At 40.0% G+C, this 24,754-nt stretch overlaps 1 protein-coding gene across 1 annotated transcript in view; it reads right to left on the minus strand.

Moving 5' to 3' along the window:
- Positions 1–24,754, minus strand: part of LOC111867207 (WD repeat and FYVE domain-containing protein 3) — an 88,845-nt gene that overhangs the window by 57,125 nt on the left and 6,966 nt on the right. The window contains exons 2-16 of the mRNA XM_023856836.2: positions 22,857–23,102; positions 20,725–20,877; positions 19,859–20,051; positions 18,454–18,640; positions 18,196–18,362; positions 15,485–15,687; positions 13,936–14,084; positions 11,127–11,248; positions 9,478–9,645; positions 7,450–7,565; positions 5,690–5,929; positions 4,878–5,023; positions 3,822–3,969; positions 1,324–1,482; positions 398–612 (exon numbers count right to left, since the gene is read on the minus strand). Coding sequence (XP_023712604.1) covers positions 398–612; positions 1,324–1,482; positions 3,822–3,969; positions 4,878–5,023; positions 5,690–5,929; positions 7,450–7,565; positions 9,478–9,645; positions 11,127–11,248; positions 13,936–14,084; positions 15,485–15,687; positions 18,196–18,362; positions 18,454–18,640; positions 19,859–20,051; positions 20,725–20,877; positions 22,857–23,102 — 2,612 coding nt within the window. The remainder of the gene's footprint in view (positions 1–397; positions 613–1,323; positions 1,483–3,821; positions 3,970–4,877; positions 5,024–5,689; positions 5,930–7,449; positions 7,566–9,477; positions 9,646–11,126; positions 11,249–13,935; positions 14,085–15,484; positions 15,688–18,195; positions 18,363–18,453; positions 18,641–19,858; positions 20,052–20,724; positions 20,878–22,856; positions 23,103–24,754) is intronic.

The raw sequence follows: 24,754 nt of genomic DNA on the forward strand, positions 1-24,754 counted from the left end.
AACATATCTGTTCTTACTTTATTCATATGATTCTGAATAGTGTTTCTGTGAAGAATTTGAATTTCAGGAATTTTCTTCTGGTTTCTCTCTGACACTTCCTAATGAACGTCCACTTCACAAAACATTTACTAGATGTTCTACTGTAAACTTATACATATCCAATCATACAACAACTGCAACAAAATTACTGGCACTACAGTCTTACAAATTCAGTTATGCACACTTTGCAGCCACATGATCCAGAAATTTCTGTGAGTGATATCTTCAGTCAGTTCATGACTTCTGCAGGATACAAAAGGCAGATGCTGCAAGTGGACCAGAAACCTTCACTCTACATTGATGCTGCCAAGAAGAATGAATATAAGTGAAACATAAGATGTATAAACATTCTACTTGCCTCAGGTCCCTGGGTTCCAGCGTCTGTGCTGCTAGTCGCTCCAACATGTACTGCAATGGTGGATGAAGAGGGTGGGTTTCATCTTCAAGGGCCAACCGTCCAACGGTCAGAAGCTGTCCAGGCAACCCTGCCTCACACATCACTTGCTGGTTGCGTTCTGAACGAACAAGTGATTTCAGTACCTCGGAAGCATGCATCTGAAGAGTTAAGGATACCTGCAAATGCGCAAGCGACTCAGTGTGCCTGTCTATTAAGTTTTCACATCGATACTCATCTGGCTATGAATCCTATGCTACTTGCACACTTTTGCTAAAGTAATGTGACATTAAGGTCTATGTGATAGTATCTGAGGATACTTTCTAACCGTAACTATTGTCGAACCAGTCCAGGAATAAGTCACATCATACTTTGTGCAGGCAATATTATGGGAGAAAAGCCCTGTGTGTTCAATGAAATATCCCACATTATGTTCCCCAAAACTATCATTTATAAGGTAAAGCTATCCATGTAACAGGCCCATTGGTTTGTTAGATGCTGAGGCTCCCACATTTCCTACACAATCAGCTCAAAAATGGCGGTGAGGTTGTCAGCCTTATGCGCTGGCCACCCTTTAGCACCAGGAATATTCCTGGAACCCATTTCTGTTAGAGGCTGAGTTGACCAGAAGGCCCACAGTGCAGCTGGAAGGATTTGGTCAAATAAAGAATCCAATGACCTCATCGGGAATTGAATCCACGCCATGGGAGAATAGATTAATGAATGTTCTTTTGTCAAGCAAAAACTCTCCATCCTAACATCAGCAGTTTCCGAGACACACCAGAAACATCAGGCTATCTATGAGGGTTCTGTACTGCAGTGCTGTTACTACTCTATACATTAAAATCTCCATTTCATTGGAATTTTGACTTGTCCATAATTTGTGTTACCTGTGTTTCCTGGACGTGACATATAGATGGTAAAAGGTGCAGCATGGCCACAACCACACCAGGATGAACAATAATGGGGTCAGGTGCAGGTGGAGTCAGATTCAGGGAGTTGACTGCTGCTCGTTTACCCCCTCCAGGTGAGTCCAGCAGCTTGTGGCTCTATGTACAATCACAATGATTACATTATGGGAATAATTACGTTATGGTAGATCAAGGTAAAGAGAACTGGATCAAGTGAGAACATTAAGAATATAAGGAAGAAATACTGTAAAGCTGAAAGGGAATTTTTATGGGAAGTGAGGCACGAGTGGAAGTGACTACCACACAGACACAACCTGCAGGTATGGAAACAACAGGAAAATGACAGGGACACATGAGATGAAAATGACAACAACAGAAAGTCCAATTAGTTAAAGAAGTGACTGAGTGATATCATGTGCAGAAAAATAAATTCTCCTTTTTAATAAGTATTATACTGAGACATGTGTCTTGATTTCCTTCTTAACATTTCAGGTATTACAAGTTTTCTTGTCTTGATGGTGGGTAGACTCCTCAATGCTTTCAAATAAGCCTCCCTCCCAGTTGCGTCCCCTGCATGTCCCATGTCCCAGCTTTCTACCAGAAACTGAGAATATGTTATAAAAAGTAAACAAATGTCAATTAAACTGGAAATATATATCTAGGATGCAAGCTACCCATTCTTCCATGCATTCATTTCATTCATCAATGGCTCTACAGCCCTTTGTTGAGCCCTGGGCTCCCATTCAGTTTTATAATCTTTTTTTCACAGTTGGTAGCACTTCTTTGACAGGGGATCAGCCTGTTGCAAAGCCACTACCTACACACAGGACAACACAAACGCAGAGTAAACGCACACACAGACATCCATGCCTTGAGTGGGATTCAAACCCACGATCCCAGCATTCAAGTGATCGAAGACAGTTCATGCCTTAGACCACATGGCCACTGTGATTGATTGCTAAAAGAAGCCACACTACCAAAATTATAATACTTCTATAATCCCAAAAGACAGAGAGAAAACAGAGAGACTCAGAAGAAGTTGGAAAGATAAATTTTTGGCCTTGTGAACATTGAACAGACTTTACAGAACTATAAGGTTTATTTTGGACTCTACCCATCATCTGGTATATATAAGACAAAAACAACATTTTGGAGACCTCACTGGACCTCCAGTGATTGAGACTAGCTCTTTCTAATGGGCCCAACTGAGTAGGTCTATCTTGCCCCATCCACCTGAGGATGGAGACAGATCCAGTCTCTGACACGTTGTGGTTTTTGTCTTATATATACCAGATGATGGGTAGAGTCCAAAATAAACCTTATAGTTCTGTACAGCATACACCATCGTCAGAATCCTTTAAAGTCTATTACTGAACAGACCTGTATCATCAAATCTATAAGTCGAAAAAGATATATATCTGGAGAGTAAACAATTAATTACATGGCGATGTTTATTTTATGCATTAAGTGTCTCTGTGGAAAATCCTCAAGCTATGGCTTAGCAGCTGTTCTAGATTCATCCATTTTTTAACCAGAGTAAAATATTTTAGTATGTTTACAGTATTTATAAGATGTGAATATGAATAAAAAAATCACCTACTCCACATTTTAATCCTTCAGAACCTTAACTGTACCACTTCACATGCTTCTTCCTCATGTGTACGCCATATAACAGTAAGCAGAAACACAAATCTAATTCATTCAAACCTGTCTATATTGGGCACATGTTTTCATCCTAAAATGAATCAACTTAGAAAAAAGGAAATCATGTATATATATGTTGCTTAATTAAAGTATGCTGGTCACCTAGTCGGATATATACTGTCACGCAACAAATAACTTCACACCGTATTGAATACAGTGAATTTATTCCACTCGCTCTTACAATCACACAATTTACAAGCTCACAATTACTGCCATCGGCAGTATCACAAATACTAGACTGCAATTAACTGGTTACTCTTTCTCTAGTACCTGGCTCAATACTCACTACTCACTAACTAATCACTCACTACTGAATAGTGTTCGCTGCTCCTTATTTAGCCTTGGCACAGAAAACAGTTACGTGATAGCTTTCACTGTTGTGTGACGTCGTGTTTACCGATTGCCTAGCAAACAGTTGCTGCACGGGCTTCCCTGTTGCATGACGCCGTGTTTACAAAGGCGTTGTTGGGCAACACTGCTGAGAGTTGTTTATTGCTGCATAGCAACCGCGGTTTCCCATTACGTCACCACAGGGGAGGGGGTGTTTAACGAGCGTTGCGTCATCCACGTCACAATACTAATATCTAAGAATATTATGCAACACAATGTAGTTTTTGCTAACAGGATTTGCAAAAGAAAAAATCCACACACTTGTGACTGAACACCAAGCAAGAAACAAGGAGCTGCAGAAGACAATGGACCTATAGCATGAAGCAGAAGGATAAAGGACTCAAGTCACCATTTTTAATGCTTAATTTTCACACAGGCCTCACCTCAGATTGATGTCGTCTGTGAGTAGGAGACTTGAAAGACACAACCGTCGTATGGTTTGACTTGTCATACGCATCCAATGCAACATCATATAGAAGACGAAGCACTATGCAAGCATAGGACAGCTCCACTGGAATGTGGCTAGGAATGCTGCAACACAAAATTTCAACAAATATGTTTATACTACCCATTGCTGTGTCTCACTGCTTGACAGAGCTTTACATGGTGACCAGTCACTTTGGCTTCTCTTGCTTACACTTCCAGTATTTGCTGACAAATAACTACAGTGCGTACAATCAAGTGCGCGCCGCGGCTGCAATTTGCCGTGAGTCATACCACCGCAGAACGGATGCAGTCGCGGGGAGGAGTTGCAACACTCCCCGCGACTGCATCCATTCTGCGGTGGTATGACTCACGGCAAATTGCAGCCGCGGCGCGCACTTGATTGTACGCACTGTATAATTGCATTAGCAAAATTATAACAAGTATTTTTCTCATATTCTGTATTTCCACAATAAATTATATTTTGTGACAGATTTAACAAGTTCAATTTAATTTATTATATCTGTGTTGATTTTTGTAAGTATAAAATTACCAGTTTTGCAAGAAGCTCGACAGTAACGTACGTGAACATGCTAAAGATACTCAAGTGCATGACCACCATGCTGTAAGTTGATCTCGCTGCACATCTATCAAACGTCAAACTAACGCACAAAACTGCAGCACCACTACGCAGCCTCACTTGGCAAGAGATATTGGGATGTGCAGCACTGCAGTCCAGTGATTGAGACTAGCTCTTTCTAACAGGCCCAACTGAGTAGGTCTATCCTTCCCTACCCACCTGAAGACGAAGACAGATCCAGTCTTCGAAACATCGTGGTCTTTTGTCTTTTACATACTAGACAATGGATGAAGTCCAAAATAAGCCAAAAGAAGTACAGTACACCATCGTCAGAATCCTTTCAAATCTACAGAAGTCTGTTGTATGGCATGACGGCTGATCACCAAGTAATAAACAACCACCCCAATAAATTAAAAGATTAAAATTTCTGTCTAACCTTGGTTCCAAGATGCTACCAGTGAAGAGGTTATGGAATGTGTTCTCCTCCCGTGCAGCGGTTATCTCGTCACACTCGTCCAAATACTGCTCGTTTGAAAAGCAGCCAAGGAGCCGCAATGTGTCACACAGACTTGTCAGGCAGATCTAGCAACAGAACATGAATCACATGAAGAAGACTGAAAAGGCGATTCTCTACATGATCTATTCACCACACAGATGTCGACTGTCTACAGTGGATTTAAAATATGTAACATTTCAGAAACTGGATCAATTTCCATTACCAGATGTGGGGGGGGGGGNGGAGCTGGTCTCAATCACTGGACAATCAAGTGATCAAGACTGGCACCTTCTGATGTGCCCAAGCAAGCAGGATCATCCCCCACCCCTACATAAGATAGAGGAACTGGAGTTTCTTTCCAAAATGTTGTTTTTCATGTATAGTAATTCTTTTGGTATGAAAGTAAAAAGGAAACTGCAGGCTATCGTTTCATACATTTTTTGTCCCATTTTGAAATTCCCATGGCAGTTGAAGTATATTTAATTGACGGCAGTTGCTGAAGGGTTAAGTTTCAAAAAAGAAGCAGAATTTCTTGAATAGCTAGGTGATTACCAGATGTTTAAAAGGAATTTAATCCATGGAGTCAATTATCCTACAGGCATCTAAGTTTACCAGAGGAAAGCTACACATAAAGAACGCTTAACACTAAGACAACTTGAATCAGGTTACAGAAACTGAACAACAGATGAAGCAGACTTTAACTTGGAATTCTACTCTATGTGTTTTCACTTTATGAGTGATGCAACACTCACCTCCAGATGGAAGAACTTAGCATTTGCTGGTTCGAATCTCATGGCAACTGTCACTGTGTTGAACACCATGTGGAGAAGATGAAGCACTTGGGACACTGGAATCTCATCCCAGGGGGGCGCAGGTTCTCCACAGAGGCATCCTTCCATTGACACCAAGACACTCATCACATAAACAAAACCACCAACCTTCCGAAACACTGTTCGTGTCCTGTGGCTCTCACGCAGACACATCAACAATGACTGCAGCAAAAACAATAAAATTCAACAGTCTTCATTCTACACTACACTTTATATATTTATGATGCATAATATCATATTTAAACAGTTTGGAAATGTGGACAACAAGACATACATTAAATTGGAAGGTCACGTCTGTTCACCGGTCTGGTCTTCCATTCATTTGTACATTACCTTCACAGCTACTCCAGAATTCGAGTGAAATTCAATACTGACAGTCTGCATTAAAAATTGTTGGGCGAATTTCATTTTGGTCCAATAAAATCTGTGTAAAAATGCTCAAGAACAGGATATCACACTAGAAACTGGTACTGGGTAGATCTTATTAACACCTATACTTTATATATAAATATGTATATTTAATACTTAACAAAGTACAACGAGAAATAATTTAAATCTATACGCATAATATCTTAATCGCAACAGCTCTGTCAAGAACAGACTTCATGGCTTCATACAAAGTACCGTATTTACGCATGTATAGGCTGCGTGTGTGTATAGGCCGCAGCACAATTTTCAGACAGAAATTATAGAAAAAATAATTTTCTTGGAATATTATTTCAGGANTCAAGTGGTGCGTTATGCACAAGAACACGGAAATCGAGCAGCAGGGAGAAAATTCGACGTTGACGAAAAAAATGTGCGAAGATGGATACGAACGAAAGATGCCCTTGAAAAAATGTAAAAAAATTGACATGTTCCATCCACTCTACGCTGCCGCCCCGGTTTCCTCGATCTTTGAACACCCTATATTACTAATTATGAATATAATTTTTTTTAAATGAAGTGTGATTTCGAATATTTCGAATATAAGCCGCACCCCAGTTTTCCTCTTGAATTTTTGGCAAAAAATGTGCGGCCTATACATGCGTAAATACGGTAGTATCCATACTCTCAACAACAGATTTTTAGTTGCAATAACTGTACACTGAGGCCACTGCAAGATGAAAAATCAGACAGAAGACCAAATTCAAATATCTGCAATGATCAATTAATGTTGGAGATTCCATTTCTATAAAACACAACATTAAATAATATGACATTTACTGATTAAAAATATCTGTTAAGAATCAAATAAATAATATGACATGTTCTTTATTTACCTTCTACATCCACCTCTTCATTTTCAGCTGCTGTAAATCACTCTTTGCATCTTTCAGTTATCTCACTCTGATCCTTCCAAATTTTCTTCTGCTTCAGGGCCAAATCATTTTTTGTACACACTTTCATTTGTCCCACCCCCACCTGTTTTGGTTGGGTGAACCTATCAGGCCCTCATATTCCTACTAGCATAGATATCCAAGTAATCAGAGCATACAAGCCTTCCCATCATATATTGTTCATTATGGTATTTATATTTTTGCCCTATAAATTGACATCATCAGCACAGACTAGAAGATGATGTTTTCCATTCAATTTAAATGTATAACTGCGAACATAATGTCTACCTCTGGGTACTGAGAGTAACATCATTAACCCCACGAGGAATTAGCAGCCGAGTTTTTCACTCCAGTTCTAGTTACCTTGAGAATGTGTGCTTTGAGTTGTAGCGCAGAAGGTGGTGCTGAATGCATCATTCCAAGCAGCGTGCCCATGTCATCATCTCCACCAGTACTCAGCACGAGTTCTCGCACAATTCCTGCATCAAATTAATTGAAAATTACTGAAAAAGCTCATTGAAATGTAACGGAATCGTTTCGTTTATATTGTAACATGTTTTGTTACTGAAGACGCCATAGAGATGGTTAATTGGTTTATTTAACAATCTACAAGTATCGGCTACAATTAATGATAACAATGTTACGGGTTTCCACACTTTACAAACCTTACAATAAAATCTCTTAACACTATCTTCAAGAGTCTTCACGTACTAATAGCGCGGGAGCTATACAAGTCTCGCTGAATTACACACTCCAAATATAACCGGTTATCACGGACTATCACTGATTCTCGCATACGCGTCTGTAACTCGTAACTTGCGAACTGAGAACTGTCGTCGGCGGCTGTGTACCTCCCTTATAAACCCTCAGCAGGGCAACGAGAAAAGAGCCACGCGGTAGGCATCACTGTCGCTACCGTCATCTATCGCAACCACTGTTTATCCGCGTTGCATAGTGACCAGTGCGCTGGGACTCGTCTCACTTCGGCTCTGCTCGGCACGTCACCGCTCGTTGCGCGTTACGTCACCGTGGGGAGAGTGGCGGGGCGATGACTCGCCTATTACGAGAGCGCTACGTTACCGCCACGTGCCGCTGGGGAGGTAGGGGTCCTCCGTTGCGCAACATGTCACAATATCTTCACCCCTTTTTTTCTTTTGCTTTCGCTTTCAAACCTTTATCTCCTAGACATTACATCTTTATTCTTCGAATAACAAAATTTTGAACTGCCGCCTATGTTGAAAACTGCTAAAGCAGGGGATGGCGTAAGACGCACAAAACTTCAGATATCACACACACCTCATCATATATATTCAGATATTCCTCAGCCTCAAACATAACACAGACTTATGATTTATACTGAGGATTTATTTTCTTGTTCTATTTAATGTCTTTGCGGTGTTCAGGAAGGAATACTGTCACATGATAGTGACCATAAACAGGATGCGAATTTGTAATTGGATTTCCTGGACATTGAATTGTCATGTTTATACCTAATTACACAGTTTACAGGTATTCAGCATTACTTCACAGCGTATTATATCACTCTTGCTTGGTTACAATAACAGGGACAATAAGTATAAGAATGGGACAGTATCATCGGCTTCAAGTCCCTTTCAGAGTTTGATGATAGGTCTAAGGCTGAGGTGGTGAACAAATTGGTGCAATGTTGCTGGTCCATGTGGCCAAACCACAGGAGCGTTGCCAATGTATGTGAGACATTTAGTGGGTCTGTGGCCTGCTGCAACTGACTCTATTTCCTCAGTGTTCCATAAACATATTACTGACCATCGGTGATAGGGAGTTTTCCACTCCCATACCGTTTTTTCGCTGATAGGAATCTATCCTCAAACTGGAAGTGTGTAGTTGTTAAACAGATGTCCAGTAATTCCATTGTCTTCAACTTGTAAAAATGAGCATTCTGGGAAAGAAGGATCCGTATCGAGCTGAGATCTGTACAACTTCTTCCACTGGTATGCTGGTGAACAGACTGACAATATCAAACCTTCAAAGGCAGTCTTCGTTTTGAAGTTTGATCTTCTGTATTAATTTCATGACATGTTCTGAGTTCTTCATGAAGGAGTCTGTATTGCCAGCCAGGGGGCTCAGAGTCTTATGACTCAAGCCCACTAGGGCATAACAGGAGTCATGGTATTTGGTGAAGATCTTTCAGAGCTAAGCATTTTCAAATTTCAATCTCCTTCTGCTTAAAAAAAAATACGCTTGAAGGAGCTTTCCACTACTGGCAGGATGTGGAGTTGATCTGACTGATTATTGGACACAATTCTTGGTTGGTTCCACTCACCTCACATCCTGTTTTCCTAAGAATCTAACCACCTTTAGCTGACTTAAGTAACAATTTGAACTACCTAATATCAAAAGTTCAGTTCTCACCTAAGACTTGTTGCCGACATTCTGGGTAGGGTACAAGGTTGTGGGCACATCGTGCTCCACCACACTCCCTGAACACATTTGCATTGCTGGCATTCCCACTGAGCAACAGTGTGAGGGCTTCCATGACCAACATGCCTAGCATCTCGCTCATTGAGGGAATCTCATATTCTGTAACAGCAAGCAGAGATGACAATGAAGGACAAAGATACATTCTGAAGTTCTTCCTTCCATTACAAAACTTAATCCTCACTTTCTACTTAAGCTTGTAATATTCTAATGAGACAATTGGCCATAAAACAGTAATTATTTTTTATTAACTGCCAAAGATGGTCAGGTAAGAAAATGCATGCCTCTTTCAGTTGCAATATGCTTTATATCACTTGGAATGTGTACAGATGTGTTTATTTTAGAAGTGAAATTAATAAAAAAGGAAACATGACACATTAAATCAATAGATGCATCACATGGCTGGAAGTTCAATTTAAAGCCATGACCAATAAAATATAAAACTAAATACGAGGGGGGACCCAAAAATAACCGGAACCGACCTGTTGCGTGCTCATGCTTTGTAGTTACGAACTGTGCTGCTAGGTGGTGTTAGCTGGGGGTCTCCCACGACTGTTAGTGAGCTGGCATCAGTCTGAGTTAAGTGGTTTGTCTGTGGTGCTCTGTTGTGTCCGTTCCTGTTTCAACCCTTTGGCGATCAGTGAGATTAGCGATTGGCGATTGGCGTGTTTTCTTTAACTTCATCCACATCACGGAATCTCTTTCCTTTCAGACTTCTCTTCATCCGTGGAAACAAAAAAAAGTCCGACGGAGCCAGGTCGGGTGAGTAAGGTGGATGAGGCACAATCACCATGTTGTTGCTTGTCAAAAACTGTCGGACCGTCAAAGCTGTGTGGGCTGGAGCATTGTCGTGTTGAAGCAACCAGTTCCCATTTCTCCACATTTCGGGCCGTTTTCGTCGCACACTCTCTCGTAATCTTCGTAACTCATCCAGGTAAAAATGTTGGTTCACTGTTTGTCCTGGCGGAACGAACTCTTTGTGGACAATGCCATTCACATCAAAAAAACAAATCAACATTGTTTTCACATTGGATCGCACTTGACGTGCTTTCTTCGGTCATGGTGAAGTTGGAGTTTTCCACTGGCTTGATGATTGCTTTGATTCTGGATCGTACCCGTAGCACCAAGACTCATCACCAGTCACAATTCTTTTAAGAAATTCTGGATCGTTCTGCACTTCACTCTTCAAGTCGCGGCAAACATTCATGCGGTTTTCTCTTTGGTCGTCTCCGAGCAAGCGAGGAACAAAGTTTGCAGACACCCATCTCATGTGCAAACCTTCAGTTAAAATTCGCTGGACCGCGCTCCATGAGATGTTCGTTTCCTCAGAAAGTTGGTCAATGGTCTTTTGACGATCTTCATCAATTGCACGTTTGATTTTGGCAATGTTTTCGTCATTTCTTCCTGTCGAAGGACGCCTGGGTCCCCCTTCGTAAATAAATAGATATACAAGATATATTGCAAACCAGTATTGACATACATAGCACAAACACTGCTGTTTACTGAAAAGGACATAAACATAGTACAGATTCAGAAATAATGGAGTGTGGAAAATTAAACTTAATAGCAAAGTTCATACTTACCCTTTCCTTGATCTTGAGCTTGTTTCTTCTCCTTTAACAGTGCTGCATATCGATGCAGACACGTAACAAACACTTCTAAAATACCGACTTCCCGGTATACATCCTTGAAAATGGCGTTGTGTCTAAAACCAACAAAACACAGTGTCTATCAACGGTGAACATTTCCATGCCTTCATCTACAGAAAACGGGTAACACGAAAATGAATGGGGGTCACACATTAATGGTGAGCATTTCATTTCATTTCATTTATTCACCTTCCATAAATCCTGTCGAGAGTACATTCTCATGCGGGGAGCTCGTCCTTGTTACAGTCACAACTAAGGATTACAGTTGTCATCCAATAGAATGCACATTTGTATAAAATCCTGATAAACATGTTCAATATAATAAATAAGTTAATTTTAGTAGTAAAAGTAATGGCAAACCTTATACAATTTGGGAAGCATCCTGCTGGTGTTAGTACTATATATGAGTTTTGTTTTTCCTGTCAAACACAACAAATATACCAAACAACTCATGCACATTTCACTGTACATAAGGGAGTTTATTGGTCGTTTAATGTCACAACACATTTCGGCTCCTGGAGCCATCATCAGGCGATCCATTAACGAACCTTATATTGCTGAATTATGTGTCTCTTATATGTATACATATATGAGGGGGGACCCAAAAATAACAGGAAACGACCTGTTGCGCGCACATGCTTTGTAGTTACGAGTTGTGCTGCTAGGTGGTGTTAGCTGGGGGTCTCCCGCGACTGTTAGTGAGCTGGCGTCAGTCTGAGTTAAGTGGTTTGTCTGTGGTGCTCTGTTGTGTGCGTTCCTGTTTCAACCCTTTGGCGATTAGTGAGATGGCCGACCAGAAGGAACAAAGAGTGTGCGTGCAATTGATGAAGATCGTCGAAAGACCACTGACCAACTTTCTGAGGAAACGAACATCTCATGGAGCACGGTCCAGCGAATTTTAACTGAAGGTTTGCACATGAGACGGGTGTCTGCAAAATTTGTTCCTCGCTTGCTCGGAGATGACCAAAGAGAAAACCGCGTGAATGTTTGCCGCGACTTGAAGAGTGAAGTGCAGTTTTCCCTAACAGAAAGCAAAATTTCACGCACACTCTTTGTTCCTTCTGGTCGGCCATCTCACTAATCGCCAAAGGGTTGAAAGAGGAACGCACACAACAGAGCACCACAGACAAACCACTTAACTCAGACTGACGCCAGCTCACTAACAGTCGCGTGATACCCCAGCTAACACCACCTAGCACCACAACTCGTAACTACAAAGCATGCGCGTGCAACAGGTCGTTTCCGGTTATTTTTGGGTCCCCCTTCGTATTGTACTTATCACTGTGTGTTACAATAAAATGACAACCACTTAATCTGTGCATATAAAAGTGATTAAGGAAAGGGACAGGAGCACACCATATCTTTCAGTTTATTGTAACACACAGTAATAAGTACAATATATGGATCCATATAAGAGACATACTTCAGTAGTATAAGATTTGTTCATGTATTGCCTGATAATGGTTCCGTGAGTTGAAACGTGTTGCGACACTGTACGAGCAGTAAACTCGGTTATGTATGGTGAAATGTGAGTGAGTTGTTTGGTATATCTGTTGTGTTTGACAGGAAAAACAAATCTCTTATACAAATCTTTCTGAATTTGCAGATTATCTTAATTTTAAATTGTGATTAATGTTACATTTACATCCTGAACACAGACCAACACAAATTTGGTTCCAAACCAAAACCCCCATCTTCTAAAATTGTAATCACTTTCTGAATATAAAAGTTACAGAAAATATTACAGTCACATCTGGTTGTCATGACACAATGTTACAATTTCTAGATCCAGCAACATTTACTTTCCATGTATAATCAAGCAGAGTGCTGTTATTTTTCTGCGTCTGTGTGTTTTGTGTAAACCTGCGTTACCTTCAATATCCCTGCATTAGATGGCAAAAACAGTAGATGGTTGAGGGGCATAGAGCACAGTTAGTAACTAAGATGGAGTTTTAGAGTTCACTAAAATAAATTAATAGTAACCTTTGACACAATATTAAACAGCTAATTTAAAGTTGTATGTCCAGCTTCAAATAAATTATACTGATGTTCCTTGCAGCTGTAAGCATATTGTGCAAAAGCGTTAGATTTGATCAAAATCTGGACAATATCTAACCAACTGAATGAAGTACAGTTCTCCCTGTAAAGCTAATAGTTACTCAGCTGATCAAGAGATTATATGCCATTATGGAACCTGAAGTTTCATTATGGTGTTCACAAGGACCCAAACACAGAACACCTCCTTTATACTATAGAAAATACTCACATACAATATACACTTAATCGAGGAGAACAAGGACATCAGGAACTCTTTAGCATAAACAACAGTAAAAATATGCATAACTTTGAGTTTAATATTTAAGCATTATGATTACGCTCACTCCCACTTCAAATCTTAGCCAGGATTTGGTATCCTGACTGAGCGATCTTGTTCTTCTCAGCCACTCCATTCAGATATCACCAATGTATAGAGCTGACGAAGATACAGGCTGTGCCCTGTTTCCCGCTGCATGCAGTTTAACTCAACACATGTTACATGGACCCTACTTCAGGGCTAGCATGAAAAGTTCTGCAGCCCAAAAACCTAATAATAAATCTTAATTTTGTAGTGTCAAGCATAAATAATAATTTACACACAGAACAGATCTCAAATGAGCTGTTTTAAATTTTCCCAAAATTTCAATGGAAAATGACAGCAACAAACATGTCCAGGTTGCAATATGATCTAATCTCTTTCTTTTACCTCAGAATGTTCAGCAGACTTTGCATGCATGTGATACTGCAGCTGACAGACGTCTGACCTTTGAGCAGAATTGACAACGAGATGAGTTCTTTGCAAGGAACAAAGTTTAGCTGGAACACAATGAATTCCAGCAGTTGGAAGAATTTCCCCTGTATGAGACAAAAGAGCAAAGCATTAGAACCTACTCCAAACTGTAATTCTAAATACTGGTGTCCCCCTATGACCAAGCACCCCAGGTGAGCATCATGCTCTGCTCCCTTTACACCAAAAGAGGGAGCTCTGGAACACACTAGGCAAGAGACTGTGCCCCAGAAATGGTGTGGACACATTGGTGAAGAGAAACATTTCAGTGTCTTCACAGGAATCAAACTCCAGCTACATATTTCATCCTTGAAGTTTATAAAATACATCAACTTCAGACTAATCAGCATAAACAGTCCACAATGACATAAAACTGAACTTAAGTAAAATTTATTCTTCACTATATTAATTAAAGATGTAATTATTAAACTGTAACATTAAAAGTAAACACAAAAGAATGTTTGTCTCAATAAAGATAATTCTGTCTTCAGTTGGGTGTGTCTGTCCTGAGAGCATGTGACTGAAAGACGGTGGCCAGTTTTCACAGAGAGGAAAGCCTCATCATCACAAAATGGCCACCAGCTATTATGACAACATAAGCATATGATGTGACAGCACTGACAAAACAACTGTGTGCAAAAAGAGAATAATTAACTCATGCATTAATGCACATCTGCTTACAAATGAGAAGGTTGTCCAGTGTTCAGCCAGCATTCATAGTCAAGAGGAACTGGGTTCAAATCTCGGCTCAAAGAACAGAAATCCTGATAATGAGGTTCTTCGTGGTTTTCCTCAGTGCCTTCAAATAATGTCAAGATTGAACATATCATTTGATACTATATAATCTTATAATTTGAAAGACTCCTAAAAAAAATGGTAAGACGTGTTCAGTTCAAGGCGAGTGTATGCATTAAAGGAAAAGAAAATGACATATTTTGCACTTATTGAAAGATAAGTGGAAAATTGCTGTCCATGGACCAGGAGTCCTGTTCTCAGCCAACAAAGTGAACAATGTGTTTTGATTGTAATGTTTTAATAAGAGATTATTCTGTACCTGTCTGTACTGTCTTTCACTGTGTGAACATATTTACCCCATGCAAGTCCACAGAGAGTGGCAGGTCGGCCATCAAAAGTATTCAGTGCACAGGGGATAAGGGCTAAGTGGAGCTAGTTTTCCTCCAATTTCACAACTTCATATGGCAGCCATGTTGGTATCATTACAGACAAAACATTGAAACATACAAAGGTAGAGGTAGCCACTCATGTCCATGTGGAGTTCTGTAAAGTCCATCCAATTATTTTAAAGTTATTATGTGGGGACAGATAATGGACATATGGACATGGGTGTACCATAAGCCTATATTTCCTTATAAAATGAAGGCAGTTGGCTAAAAATATAAGTAATTACACCACAACCACATACAATTACATACTGAAATATCACATAAGGCACTTGACACAAATGCACCTGTATCTCTTGGGGCTTGAGATGAATCCTCTCGGTAAACTGTGACAGTGTATGCTGCCCCTCCAGAATGAAGTAGTTTGCATTGTCCGAATGGTACACGCTTGAAATGGCATCCAGAATGATGCAGCACAGCGCTGCCGAGTTTGACTTCAAGAAAACTGATTGCAAGACTTGGAATGCTTGGATATTGCATACACTTGCACCTGGGGGGAAAAAAAAACACATTTTTGTGCCACTTGTACAAAGAGCACATAATGAGTTCCTCATTTATTTTCATAAATGTTGGCATCTGCGTGTATGCAGCAGGCATATTGAATGGACTCATTTCAGGCCATAACAGTCCACTACAATAGAATCCCAATTTCTGGTTTCTCAGTCTAAGATTTTCTTATATTCTGCATTCATCTTTGTGGTTCTGCCTGAAGCCTCATATAAACAATGTATTCTTCTTTCCCCTATATCAGTGTTTCACCTGAATTTATTGAATCCCTACATGAAATCTGCACCTACGTTTATATAACTTATCCCTAAATGGAAGAATACATTTTTTTCCCCATTTTCAGAGTAATAAAACGAAGAGTTACCTGGAAAATGGACGTAAAAAATATACCTCTTTATTATATCCATCACAACACAACTAATATCAAGATCAGACCATTTTCGGCCCTGCTACATGTTTCGGCTATTGATAGCCATCATCAGGCAAACACATGATTTACACACATATACAAACCACTGAACCACAGCACCAACAATATTGGATACAATATTATTAAAATATATAAAAACACTTGACATGAAAAAATACAACACATCAAGTTATATAAAACAGAAGTATGATATAAAATAAGAATAAAATTCTTTTGGTGTTTTTACATCAATGTGTCAGTCATTGGTTTGTGATTTATTTTTTGTTTCATTCCCATGGACAAATTGGAATATTCATACTTATGCGTATATAAAATTGTGTATGAGGCTCATAATGTAGATGTAGTAAAGTACATTATAATATTAGTCAGTGCCTCATCTCACAAAGTATTGTCCGTACTGTAGGGAATGTAAACGACGTAAAAAATGTTTTCAAACATTTTAAGCTTTAAACATTATGATGCTTCTAGGAAGCAGTACAAGCTTGTAATGTGTGACATGTTTTATATCCAGCCCTATGGAGAGGTGATTGGATCCATGAAGAGAAAATAAATGTAAACGTAAATGCTAACATTCACATCATATCATGCAATCAGTATGGCAAACGTGACAGATAGAGAGACAAAAATATGCTTCAAAGTCATGAAAAAGAAGCTATGACAAGGCTACCTAAAGAACCTCCAAAGCTTGAACCTGAAGCCTTAATCCACACAAAGTGACGTTCCAGCGATGGTGACAAGGTTGGAAATGGTGAAGGCTGTACACTTGAAAAGAATGAATTTGATTTACTGTATAAGATGTTTTCAAATATTTATCATCCTTCATATGTTTGTAATAACTGTGTGAAATTAATACAAAACCACATTTCATGTACAATCATGTATCTTGGTGGGGGGATTTCAGACTTGAACTTATCTTCCATTCAGGTATATATGGTATTTACACATCATCACTGTTTGCTCTAAGAGACCTTGAAGTTTATGCATCATATTATTGGCCTTCAAGCCAGGGCCAGCACAATCCTAAATGCTGTCCCAAGCAATGACAAATTCCTCTTCTGAACTGAAAGCTACTCCTCTATCTCAGAATATCACAATTAACAGCATGAAATTTCTAGACTCTACCAGGGCAGTTATGACCCTAAATGACACCCCAGGTGATGAACTCTTCCCCCAGTGATTTCAGTTATCAGGTCCTACAAACTTTTCACAAAAATGTACAAGTTCCTAACAGTTCACTGTGTTTATCTGTTCATTCACATGCAATAACTCTGATGAATGATGGACGAGTATATTTAAAACAACACAAATAACAACTTCAAAAGAACGTCTAAATTGAAGTCTATACAACATTTAATACATAATGGCAACATTGAAAAAGTTCAAACCTAAGCTGTAGCAATTTCATATACCAAATATTTTATATTATGTACACTTTATTCAAACAATCTGTCACTGTAGAGACAAATACTGAATACTAAAGTCAGTGTTCTAAAGTACACACATGTGAAAGGCAGAAACAAGTCCATTCATGATATCCCAAGCACTTTACAAAACTTGAACTATGGGTCAGGTTGCTGTGTATATTGTGAAGTCAAGGATACTGACAATAACATACAGCACATAAGAAACATCGAACCATAAGCCATACAACTTCAAGCTGATGTCTCTCATCTTCGGGATGAACTAACAAGGAGGGATTCAGCATTTTAGATTAAATATTTTAACATTTAGCGTTTTAATTTAAAACAGTTTCGGATGAAAAGTGAGAACTTGATAGTGTACTCAACTATCTTAGTAAGTTTTGTGCTTTTACACGTCAGCATATTGTAGCAGCGTCTACACGACAAACATAACTGTGAACATCATAAACAACGATGTTTCCATAGTTATAGCAAGTGCCTCTGATGATGGTTGTATCAAACCGAAACATGTAAGGCAGAAGTGATATTAAAAAAGTGACCTACAAATTGTTACACTCGACGGACTCTCTACTAACTCTATGTACAGGTTCAGTTCAGCAGTGCTTTCAACTCTCCATTTGCCCTTAGCTTCACAACTCACCCCGTCCTGATGGCTCAGGCAGTGCGAAACCAAGCATCTGGAACAACGAGCCCATGCTGGCCTGGCTAGGCCTCAGCTGTTTGTATCCACACATTGTGAGGGAAGCCACCATGAGCACTAGGTTTCTGATGGCCTCTTGTGATTCTGCTGATGAATCCTGTTCCAACCTGATCAACAACATTAATAACATTGCAGTTAACTTATTCCCTCAGTGAAAATCTGTACCAAATTATAAAGGAAGGAAAGTTATTATCTTACTTCAGTAAAAATTCTGACAGGAAGGGGTACCCCTGGCAGGAGCGGAAATCATCAAGTAATGTCTGTGCAACTTCACTCGAGTCTTTTAAGAAGCAAAAAACTGCGACAAACATCTCGACAATCTCGAGGGGGGACAGCTCTTGAACTCGTTGCATGTTGTCAATGCATAGAGCGACACATCCTTTGTCTGCAAACAAACAAAACAGAACCGTGTGTTATGGATACAAACACAAAGGCATTTACAGTGGCAAAGGCAACAACAGATGTAAGTACATTAGAATAGATGAAATGAAATTCCTCCAGAATATTAAGAAATATATTAAAAGTGATAAATTTCAAACCAGGACATTAATGAATATCTTAAAACAGAAAGATTATAATAAAATTTTAATTAATGCTTCCATTAATAGGGAATTGATAGAGTGAAGCAGACTACACATAAAAATATACCCAAAGATGGTTTGATAAGGTCAGACCATGTTGTATAAACAGTGAAACAGTTAACAAAATGTGACAGTGTGGCAACAGTCACACAACCTCCAAGCCCAACAAAAGTTATATACATAAGACTGAGAGCAAGCAGCAAGTGGTCACCTGATGTGGACATCTGACATACAAGGAGAACTATGAACTTCCTTCGAAAGAGACAAAAATGAAGACTGTGAATGATGACTACTGTGGAGACCAAGGAACCAGTGGATGGACGAAGTGAAAGAAGATATGTAAAAGGAAGGAGGAAGAAAGGGCACAGTACCAAAGGAGTGCCTACAGGAGGACAGAAAAACTTGAGAAGGCTATATCATAAGCCAATGCTCCATCAGTGGATGATGATGATGATGATGATGACAGTTTATAACGTTTTGAAGGCAACTAGTTAACAGGAACATCCCCATCTTGGAATTACTGGGTTTTGGGACTTTGTCCATCATCCACTATTCCAAAAAGAAACTAGAAAACACAATGTTTCGGAAAATTGATCTATTCCCATCCTCAGGTGAGAAGGGGAGACACCTATTGTGTTGGGTCCCTTAAAAAGAGCTAACCTCAATCACTGAATCACCGAATCAGTTTCTTTTATAAAATTATTGTTTTCTGTGATTTTTTGTGACTCTGCACTTGCATGTCCTTACCTCCATTCCTGAAGAGACATTATTTATGAAACAGGTTGGCACAGTGTGCATCAAGTGGGTATCTAAGAAGGATATAAAGGGACATTTAAGGGAAAAATTCTTGACAAAAAAGGCAGTAATCTTAAGATGGGGATCAATTCATTCTCATTTTTAAGGACAGGGTCTGTGATTTTTTAAGGACAGAGGTTTGTAGGGCAGCAGGCACTTGAAAGACAGGCAGCAAAGACAAAAAAAAAAAAAAGAATGATGCATCTGTGAAATGAAATAACTCTTACTGTGGATGTAGCTGACAACAGGCTGTGTAAGGCCATGGCGTGAGAGTGTCATGAGGACCTCAGCTGCGCTCTTTCTCCACATCACATTGTATTGCGGACACCAACTTGTGATGGCAGAGAACAGCAATGTGAGGTCATCTTTACGTGCCAGTTCTTCTGCAGGAGCAGCGTGGCTGCACAGTCGTACCAGCACCTGCATATGAGATTCATGTCAGCTGACAAATATCCAACATGAGAAAGAGAATTTAGCACCAAAGGAAAATAAAGATTTCCATTTCATGGCTAAAGTCACCACGATTTACTCAAAAGTAGTCTTTCATTCAAAAAATTAAATAACAATAAATGAGTCAGTAAAATGAAGTGAATGGCTAGGATCCAAGTCCTGGTGGGAGCATTGGGAATTGTTCACTTTGACACCACTGTCTCCAGAATGGCTCTCAGTTCCACCAAGCCTCCTACCCACTGTATGCTGGGAATCTCTTTACCAACTACTGCCAAGGTCAATAACGGGGTATTTAACCACTTTACATTTCTAGTCTCCACTGTGTGACACAGTTGGCCGAAAGTTGACAGAATTAAACTGAACCCATATCAAAAGAGTCTGGATCACGATCTTTCAGGTACATACTTTATAAACTGCAAAGCGTGAAAGCTATTTAAGGCAGGAAATTACATTCCTTTGCTAATACAGAATATATTTAGTGAAGTATGCTTTTCTGCTGAAACATATTAACTTTGACTTAAGTAGTTAATGTCTAGGCAAGTCCACACCTTCCTAAATCACTGGAGGACAGGCATGTTCTATATGAAGTGATATTCTTATAAACCAAAAGTCACTCAAGTAAACACAGTAAGTGTTTATTTACCTGCACGAAGATCTTCTGAAGTAATATTCTCCTTTCCCGTGGTGTAAACTCACTGCCATTTTCTGCTGTATCAGGATTCTCTATTTCTGGCAAGTCAAAGAACAGATACAGACACTTGACGAGTGTTGACGGTACTGACACCGATGTCATGACCTGTAACAGTATCCACACAGAACCTACAACTAAGGAGAATAATATAACTCAGTCCATCCTTGCAATCATGTCAGTTTCCAGTCTGATTCATCACTTTAGGTCCACAGATATTCCTCGGCAGTCCAATCCAAATATCTGCAACCTATGTTTATCCCTGACAGTAGTATATATTCAAAAATCATATTACACCACTGGGAAAATTATTATAATATTGATGGTTATGGATATGTCACAGTTATCCTTAACACTGAACACTACAAACAGGTCATTCTTCTTCTTGAAGCTCCCAAACAGAGCCCCAAGCAGTCAGTGGAACACAGAACTACTCCTCTCATCAAGAAATTCATGCTTACAGAAGACACTGTTCAACAGTTGTAACCACATGGTTTGGCACCATGGGATATATAGGCTCCCAAAAATACATAAGGAAGGAGTCCCCTCAGGTTAATCATCAGAAAGGTGGGGCTCTGATCTGCAGCCTCATAAAACTATAGTGGGCTCCCTGCAACCACATTTGATTAACTCCCTGCACCCTCTAGAGAATTCTGAGCACTTGACCCACATTCAGTACACTTCGGATCATGCCTGAAGATATCGCTCCCACATTCAGTACACTTCGGGTCATGCCTGAAGATATCGCTCCCACATTCAGTACACTTCGGGTGATGCCTCAAGATATCGTTCCCACATTCAGTACACTTCGGGTCATGCCTGAAGATATCGTTCCCACATTCAGTACACTTCGGGTGATGCCTGAAGATATAGCTATCACTTCGACATCATCTCCCTCCTTCCTAAAGCTTCTAAGTTGGCAGTTTGATGAAGACATCATCAAACTCCTCCACCATGTTCTGGCATCCTCATATTTCTGTTTCAACAGCCAGTATTAGGAACAGTCACGGTTTCATTGTTGTATTCTGCGAAAGCCAACTTCTTCATGGGGAACAAAAAGCCAATCCACATTAATTTCTGTCTGTTGCTAAGCAGCATCACAGAGAGGCAAAAAGGGAAGGCAGTGCTGCTGGGTAGATGCATTTTGGCACAGGACAGTCTCCACAACGAACTGGACTGACTCCAGAGGACCATTCATGAAAATGGTTATGGCACCAAACAGATTTGGTATGCTTTCAAATCAACTGCAGCAGCAAACAGAACACATAAAGATGGCTTCAGGTCAGTGACCTTCCTACCCTTCATTCAAAACACCTCCAACCTTGTCAGGATGGTGTGATCTGAGCACATGTGAAAATGGTTAAGACATAAAATAGATCTGTCATGCTTTGTATCCACTTCAGCAGCAAATAAAGGAAAACAGAGACAGTTCCAAGTTGGTGGCCTCTGTTCCCTTCATCCAAAACCCCTCCAAGCTCACTAGGCTGTGCTATCCAAACACAATGTTGAGATGGTAGGCAGGCAACACAGAAAGTCCGCAGCTTCCCTCATCATCTAAAGACTGGCCTAGACTTGAAAACTCTGGACATACGTACATGGGCGCTGGCTAAGGGGGAAAGCTACATGTCTGCCACCCTTCCTTCCAACCAAATTTTTGGAAAAGGATCATAATTGAAGAAAATAAATATACTAAATAATAACAAAAATTATTCTTCTATCCTGAAAGCTTGAGGGTGATCAATAAAATTATTAAATTGCTTTAATGTAAGTTTGTAAGCAAAATCATCCGGCTTCCCCCACTCCCAGCACCCATGCATATGTAGAAGCTCCTGTCAGTGTGAAAATGGACAGGCTGATCATTCCACTGAGACCACAGTTACAAGGTCCTTTCTAAGGATTAGAAGGCCACTTCCTCTTGAGACAACACTTCTATGTGGGCCCTCTTCTCGCTTCATGCTTCCCAACCACAATGGCCCTGAAAAAGGGCATTCTCCTGTAATCCTGCCCCCCCTTTCAATAAGTGTCATATATAATAAGGTAAACATGTATAACTAAATGAAAATATAAAAATCTGGGTGTAGTCTTACTTCGACCAATGATACATTGCCAGCTGCAAGAAGGTTCAGCGTAGAAAGCAGCATCCATCCATTGCTAGATTCTTCTGAGTTCTCAATCTCAAGAAACTTAACAATGGCACAACTGGCAGCTTCGGTTGATTGGTTGGAGGCCCGTCGACGTATCTCTGATACCATGAGACGCGACACTTGCTGGCAGAACGCTACAATGTCACGGAACTTCTCCATCATATCCGATGATGGGCTGTTTCCAAATACCTATAGCAGAGAATAATCATGCATTTTCTTTCCATGATTAAATGAGCTGAGGGGCGAGGGGGTTGAATGTCACCTGTGCACTCCTCATTTGTTCAAAATACTGAGACTCTCCCCCACCCCCTCATGCTTTCCGGTACGTTCTAAAAAAACTGCTTGCTGGTGCTGAAGACCGATGTCATTGAGATGTCACTATAAATTTCCTGAAGGGTGACTGCACCTGGAAACTAGTTGCAAAGCTCAGTTCAGTGAAGTTAAATGCAAACACAGGCCTCAAGTAATAAGTGCTGTCAGTCAGTGCAGTTCATTAGTAGGCCAATGAGCATGGTCAGGCATTGTTCAGTTCAGTTACAAGAGAGAAGAGATAAGAAGAGGTGAAAGCAGTGGATAAGCAACAGCAATGCAGTGATATAATGCATGAACAAACAAGTGGCCTTCACGGCACAAGCTGTTATAGACAGTAAGATAAGAAATGCTACGAATTCATAGCATACAATTTCATTGGGTTCCTTCTCTTTGTGATACTTTTGTATAAACCAATACAACTGGGAGATTGAAGACAACCTGAAAGAGACAGGGTGGCAAATGACACATCTGAAACATGTCTAGTATTTTAATCCTCGGAAATGAAAACAAAGAATTATAAGAAGTTCTGTATGTAACTCAAGACCATTTTTAAAATGTAGCTTACAGCATTAATGTACCACAGCAGGAAGAACACCTCAGCAGCACAGTATCTACCTTTTATTTTGGAATTGCCTGTAAAATGTCAGTCAATAAAACTGGCTTTTCCAGCCGAATCTTTTATTACTTTCCTCAGTAATTCCATGTGGCTCCCAACGCTTCAAAACAGTACTCAGCTACATCCTGCCAATTAATCATTCATAATTACCTTCTCATTTCATTTAATGCTGCATATAACCTCTTCAGCTGAAAGTAACTAACTAACCGCATGGAATATGTCCTTAAGAAACTGATGGTTATTCAACTTTTCACGAAATTAGCTACTATTAGAAAACCCAAGGGTCTGTCACCATTTTCACACATACAAATACCACTGCACTCTATCCTGAGCTAGTTCAAATCACTTCACATCTTGGTACCTATTTCTTTAAGAACAACTTCCATGTTACTTTTCTATGTATGACTTCCCCTAAAGCCTGAACATTCTCAATAGGTATAAAGGTAAAGCTATCCCTGTAACAAGCTGTGGAGGTCCATAGGATTGTGAGACATCAATCATCTGCTCAATCAGTCAAAAGTTTCATAGTGGAACCACAGTCAAAGGACATGGGAAAATAACAAAAGAAAAGGACAGGATTACGGAAGGAAGGGAAGACAAAGCATGCAATAGCGGTTAGTGGAAGTACAGTTATATAAACAAATGGAAAGGAGTAATACTGCTGCTATATAACACAAGCAATTTTAATAATGTTCTCACCTCATGACTCGTGGTACGCGGGTTCAAACCCGGCGGAGGTCGTGGAATTTTTAAGGGCGGAAAAATTCAGGGAACAAGTCCTCCGGGAGGGACTTTAAGCCGTGGGTCCCGTGTCGTAGCTTTACAGCACGTAAAAGAACCTCATATCTCCAAAGGAGGTCACTGAGCCAAATTCAAGGACATTTCCCGCCCAACAGTAGTCTCTAACGCCTCT

Source organism: Cryptotermes secundus, unplaced genomic scaffold, assembly GCF_002891405.2.
Source record: "Cryptotermes secundus unplaced genomic scaffold, Csec_1.0 scaffold565, whole genome shotgun sequence".
In the NCBI taxonomy this organism is placed as follows: Eukaryota; Metazoa; Arthropoda; class Insecta; order Blattodea; family Kalotermitidae; genus Cryptotermes; species Cryptotermes secundus.